General features: G+C 33.8%; 1 protein-coding gene and 1 non-coding gene across 2 annotated transcripts; one reads left to right on the top strand and one right to left on the bottom strand.

Moving 5' to 3' along the window:
• The first annotated feature begins 3,469 nt into the window (after positions 1–3,469).
• LOC132032711 (probable polyamine transporter At3g13620) lies at positions 3,470–5,112 on the top strand. The gene has a single exon (XM_059422396.1). The coding sequence runs from the start codon at positions 3,531–3,533 to the stop codon at positions 4,968–4,970; it is 1,440 nt and encodes a 479-aa protein (XP_059278379.1). The 5' UTR covers positions 3,470–3,530; the 3' UTR covers positions 4,971–5,112.
• A 1,249-nt stretch (positions 5,113–6,361) lies between these two features.
• LOC132035600 (U1 spliceosomal RNA) lies at positions 6,362–6,522 on the bottom strand. Its single transcript, XR_009409335.1, has one exon. It is a non-coding gene; the product is annotated as a U1 spliceosomal RNA (small nuclear RNA).
• Positions 6,523–6,597: the final 75 nt, after the last annotated feature.

Here is a 6,597-nt window from a genome sequence, read left to right as displayed (position 1 = left end):
TTGATGTATATTTATGTTTATCGGGGGTACGGCGGGGCCACAATAAAATATTTCACTATTGATACTCTTAAGGTCCGTAGACATATGTGTGGGTTGTATACGGGTGTTGTTAATTGTGTCGAAATAACTTGTTTTGGGATGTTCCCGTACGTAGTGGCAACCTTGTCGGCACTGCGTATTGTGTTATCTGCGTTTCGATTAGTTGTGACTCCTCAGGAGACAGGTTATCTTGATATATATGACGTTATGAATCTTTAGTTGTTTTACAAGTTTCCATATTGTTCTTAGTTTCAGTCAGATTATATCTAACCGGTATGTATACGAGTGTCCAGCTCGGGCACTAGTCACGGCCTGTGGGGTTGGGTCGTGACATTTTTAACCTACCAAGGGATCATTTTTGTCTCTTTATTCTTAAGCTAGATTAGTTCTCTAACTTACCTCTTTTAAATATTGATTGAATAATATTTTTTTCTAATTTCTCAAGAATGAAGTAATTTAGGGGTCTCTGATTTTTCTTTTTCAAGTAAATCATGGAGAGGTAAGTGTTCCGTCATCCTTGACTAAAGGTTTCAAATTCGAGTACTGGATATCTAATTGCTTTTATTAGGAAGAGCTTTACCTTCAATATGAGACTTCCTGACATGAATCCGAATAATATTGAGCTCCAATGCAGATACGCACCACGAGTTGAACACACACACAAAAAAAAGAATTTTAAAGTACTTCAAAATGGCCCTCACGTGGAAACATGTTTGTAAGAGTTAGAATCAAGTATTTGGCAAGTCACTTGTCAAGCTCTTTGGCCAATTAATACAATCAAATAAATAAACCTACTATATAAGTAGATCTTTATCTTGTTGAAGGTAATGTTTCCTCGTAGATAATATTTTATAATGAATAACGTGAACAAGTTATTACTCCTCTTAGGTCATCGTCCACTTGATAATAATAATAAAAAAATTGAGCAGAAAATATATACAACAGGCAGGCTCCAAAATTGAGGCAGTCCACTTCCCAATTGAGCACCACGTGCAAATACCCCCCTCTGTTCACTTTTCCTCATCCACTTTATACTTTTTATGTTATTTAAGAAATAATAATTGAAGTGGATAATTTATTAATGTGCCCATATTAATTAGTATATATTTTTATTGGATTTGAAAAATGATTTTGAAGTGAGTAATTAATACTATGGGTAAAACAGAAAAAATAAAATTACCTTCTCTTAATATGCTGAAAGTGACAAGTAAAAATAAAAATCTATTTTTAATCTTTTGGACAAGTAAAAGTGAACGGGGGAGTATTAAAAACACCATAACAAGATTTTAGACATATAAATAATATAATCATGCGACGATGAGTACAATAATGATACTATTATTTTTTGTATAATCACGTGGTATTTAGTATCATTAGTTCAGCTAATTGCCACTTAAGGCTAATTACAGAGAGAAGTGTTTTCATTCGGAATTTTTCCAATCTCAAAACTCAAACTCGAACATCTAATCAATAGAGGAGGGGTCCATCACACCTGTTGGTGATAACAATAATAACATTTAATTATACTAATGTTATTACGAAAGGGGCAAAAAAAATTGAGACAATAATGACATGTGTTTGTAGTAGAAGTCAACACTCTTCAGAGTTTTAGGTTCAAATTCCAATAGAATTTAAATACGTATATGATTCTTTTTCAGCTGTTCAAGTCTTAATAAACAAAAAATTTTAGTCTTTATGCTACAATAGTTCACCAATAAAATAAGTCGACAGCTGCGCAAGCAGAGACGAAGCTAGAATAGAGTTATGCAGAGCAATTTTAGTCCAAACCTTATATTTTTCTTAAAAAATTAATTAAATATGTATAAATTATTTAGTTTAAAAGTCAATAACTTAAAAGAATCAAAATTCCGAATTCATAAACTCTAAATTCTTACTCCGTCTTTCCGCAAGCTGATCCGAACATAAGATTATTGCTAGTCCTCCTCCACAAGATTATTTCACTTGCATTTTTATATTGCTAGTCCAGCTCCAAGAAACATGTTTGCTCAATTATTTCAACAAAGAGAACAAAATGACAGAGAAGATTGAATCACAAATCTCCACTGTGACAGCCACCATATAACCATCCCCATACCGCACCTGACAAACATAAAGATCTAGGCAACAATATTAAGCAGGCGTCTGGCCATGAAAATAAAATATTTTTCATTTTATTTGAAATTTTGAAGTTAGACTTGAAGATGAAGTTGTATTTGGTTATAATTTTTGCAACGAATATTTCGTTGTTTGAATATGAAAATGATAAAAAATTAAAAAAAAAAAGAAGTGAAAACAGAGGTTTAGGTGTTTTCCAAATTCCAAATACAACTTGAATTTTCATGATCAAACGGATTTTCAAATAGAACGAAAAAAATTTCCGGAAAAAAGTGAAAAATTCTCATGGACAGTGGGTTTCATTTTATTTGTTAAAGCTTTGGAGGATATAGTTACATGATACCGGTGATGTTGGTAGGTAGCAAGCCTTGGTGATTAAAGTTACCTAATACTTATACTGATAGGAGGTAGCAAATACCCCAGAAAATTAGTTGAGGTATGTGCAAGCTGACCTGGACACGACTATATATGTATAAACAAACATGTTAATGGTCAAAAACACACTTAGCCTATCACTTTTTCGCGATTTTCATACTTTATCTATCCATTGTTCCTTTTAACTACCTAAATTGTCACTCCCTTCGCATTAAAACACACCTCAATGCTAGTTTAGACAGGTAAAAAGAACAAATTGTTGGCCAACTTTATATCGAGGTGTGTTTTAATGCAAAGGAGGTGATAGTTTTGGTAGGTAAAGGGAACAGTGGACAGTTACTCAACTTTGCATCGAGGTGTGTTTTAATACAAATGGAGTAATAGCTAGTTTACGTAGATAAAGACAACAATGAGTAGTTGGTCAACTCTACATCAAGATGTATTTTAATACAAATGTAGTGATAGTTTAAGTAGGTAATTAAAAAAAAATGAATAGTTAGTTATGAAAACCGTGAAAAATGATAGTTTGAATGTGTTTTTGATCATTTTTTTCCTCTAAAAAAATACTCCTACTACTTGAGATTATTCCACACTTAGTATATTTGTATTGCTACTCCAGCTTCCAATACACTTGTTTGGTCAATTACTTCACCACCCAAAACCAAATCTAAGCCAAAAAAAATTGCATCATAGAATCTTGAATCACATCCCACATTTGTACATTTATATTTTAAACCACTAAAAAATTGTGATAGTAAGTATTCTTTTATTCTTAAACAAAGATCTTCGATTTGAGTTTTTGAAAATACAAGGAGCAATATATTCTTAAAGTGAAACTTTCCAGTACAAATCCGAATTAACTCAAACAAATACTCCATAACATACATACTACTATAAAATAGTATTATAAAACATGTACAGTTGTGTGTATATATATATACAACTAGCTCCAAGAAATATGTTTGGTCAATCATTTCACACCTAACCAAGAAAGCAAAAAAATGACACAAAAGATTGAATCAAAGAATCTTGATTCACATCCTTCCACGACCATAGAACCACCACAAACCATCCAACACCTCCCAACAACCACCACAACAACCACCACAAAAAACCATAAACTTACTCTCATCCCCCTAATATTCCTCATATACTTTGAAGTAGCTGGTGGTCCATATGGTGAAGAACCAGCAGTTAAAGCAGCTGGTCCATTACTAGCAATTCTTGGTTTCTTAATCTTCCCATTTATTTGGAGTGTACCTGAAGCACTAATCACAGCTGAATTATCAACAACTTTCCCTGGTAATGGTGGTTTTGTTATTTGGGCAGATAAAGCTTTTGGACCCTTTTGGGGTTCACTAATGGGCACTTGGAAATTCCTTACTGGTGTTATAAACATTGCTTCTTTTCCAGTTTTGTGTATTAGTTACTTAGAAAAGATTTTTCCAGTTCTCTCTAGTGGGGTTCCAAGAAAATTGGCAATTCTTGGATCAACTTTGTTTTTGTCACTTGTTAACTATACTGGTTTGACAATAGTTGGTTATGTTGCTGTTGCACTTGGGGTTATTTCACTAGCACCTTTTATTATAATGTCATTGATTGCTATACCAAAGATTCATCCTCGTAGGTGGTTGAGTTTAGGCCAAAAGGGTGTGAAAAAAGATTGGAACTTGTTCTTTAATACCCTTTTTTGGAATTTGAATTTTTGGGATAATGTGAGTACTATGGTAGGTGAAGTTGAGAATCCAAAAAAGACTTTTCCATTGGCACTTTTTTCTAGTGTGATTTTTACTTGTTTGGGATATATTATTCCGCTTCTGGCAGTAACTGGCGCTGTTTCGGTTGACCAGAATGATTGGGACACGGGGTTTATGGCGAATGCCGCGGAGATGATTTCAGGGAAGTGGTTGAAATTTTGGATCGAAATCGGTGCTGTTCTATCAGCCATTGGATTATTTGAAGCACAATTGAGTAGTTCAGCATTTCAACTTTTGGGCATGGCTGAAATTGCATTTTTGCCTAAGTTTTTTGGACTAAGGTCAAAATGGTTTGATACACCGTGGGTTGGGATAGTGTTGTCAACTGCAATTTCATTGGGAATGTCTTATATGGATTTTCAAGATATAATTTCATCAGCCAATTTCTTGTATAGTTTAGGTATGCTTTTGGAATTTGCGTCATTTCTTTGGTTAAGGAGGAAATTTCCATTGATCAAAAGGCCTTATAGGGTACCTATGAGATTGCCACTTTTGGTGGTTATGTGTTTGATTCCTTGTGGATTTTTGGTTTTCATCATGGCTATAGCAACCAAGCTTGTGTACTTGATTAGTGGATTGATGACTATAGGAGGGATAGGATGGTACTTTTTGATGAAGTTTTGTAAGTCAAAGAAGTTGCTTAAGTTCAACAATAAGGTTGATGATGATATTTATGTTGAATGAATAGTCAATAGGGAGGTAGTTTTTTGTTTTCACAAGTAAAGACCCTTGTGAAGACTTTTCATAGATGTGACTTCATATAATGGAAAAATGTTCCTTACTTTCTCAAAGAATTAAATACAAAAATATCCTTTGCTTTGCCTTATTCATTTTCTCATTTTGTATCTTATACTTGGGATTTAACATACATGTGCAATGACAGTTGTTATTGGGTCATTTGTGGTGGCAAAAGTCGAAATAGTAGTTATGGTAGCATTATAGCTAGTAGTTCAAGAAGTGTTTTTTTTTTAATTGTCCTTGATGCATGTAATGTAATCGAGTATTATATGTTCTTTCCTATTTTGACTTTTTCAAAGCCTCCAATAGCACAGTCGAGACATCTACGGGTTCTTATGTTCTCAAGTCAGATGATAATTATGAGGAATAATTGATAGGGAGGTAGTTGTATGACTTTTCTTCTCTCTTTTTATTTTTTTGGCAATGAAAGACACTTGTGAATACTTTTCATAGATGTGACTTCATATATTGGAAAAATGTTGCTTTGTTTCTCAAAGAATTGAATGCAAAATTATCCTTGCTTTGTCTCATTCATTTTCTCAATTTATTTCGTATTTTGCACTTTGGATTTAACTTACTATTCTATGTACATTCACAGTGTAAAAAATGTTGACACTATTAGTGTAATTTAATTTGTCGTAACGAGTTAGTGGCTTTATTTTTCAAGTAACTAAATCCACTTATTATTAGTGTAATTTAATGCCGTAACTCGTATTATCAAATTGTCTATAATAAACATCTTTTATACTGTTACTGCGTGGAAGTTAGTCTTGTAACATGCTCACTAGTCAGTAACACTGTACTTACAAGCTTCATTTTTTAACACTTGTGATTTGTGAAGACTTCTTATATACGTGAGTTCATATATTGGAAAAATGTTGCTTTACTTCTCAAAGAATGGAATGCAAAACATCTTTTGCTCAGCCATTTGCATGTTCAATTTTGTACTTAGGATTTAATACACACACACATATTATATTGATGGTGTAAAAAATGTCGACGGTGTCAGTGTAATTTAACTTGCCGTAATGATTTAGTCACCTCATTTTTCAAGTTGCTAAATCTACTCATTATTAATAGTTACCTATAATCATCTCTTAGGTAATCTGATAGTGCACAAAAGTCGTTTACACTGTTACCATATAAAAGTTAAATTCTTGTCAAGATGAATAGTCACTATTCATTGTGTCTGAAAAGCCAATCCACCTATATTCAAGAAGATGAGAGAAAGTGTCCAGTTTCATGATTCAGATTATACAGAAAAGAGTCAGTACCAGCATGAACATGATCCAAAATTCGTAGGTGGATCGTGTTTTCTTTTCTGGATTCAATATCAGACAGGGGCCGCGGGAACACGGGCCCACACTGCTAGAAATTATAATGTAAGCTCGACCACTCGAGCCAACCTTAGGTTGGCACCCCTCCCAGGTGTAATGGAGTTTGCCAGCCTAGGCCATGGGCCTCCTTGATCGCCCATTGATCCCGTCCAGGCAAGTCAATAGGTGGTCGTGCTTGTGCTTTCTATACCAAAGTCAATTCCATCCGTTCATCTGGTGCTACTATCTAGATTAAC

Source organism: Lycium ferocissimum, chromosome 10 (genome assembly GCF_029784015.1).
Source record: "Lycium ferocissimum isolate CSIRO_LF1 chromosome 10, AGI_CSIRO_Lferr_CH_V1, whole genome shotgun sequence".
NCBI lineage: Eukaryota > Viridiplantae > Streptophyta > Magnoliopsida > Solanales > Solanaceae > Lycium > Lycium ferocissimum.
This window is presented reverse-complemented; position numbering and strand designations above follow the sequence as displayed.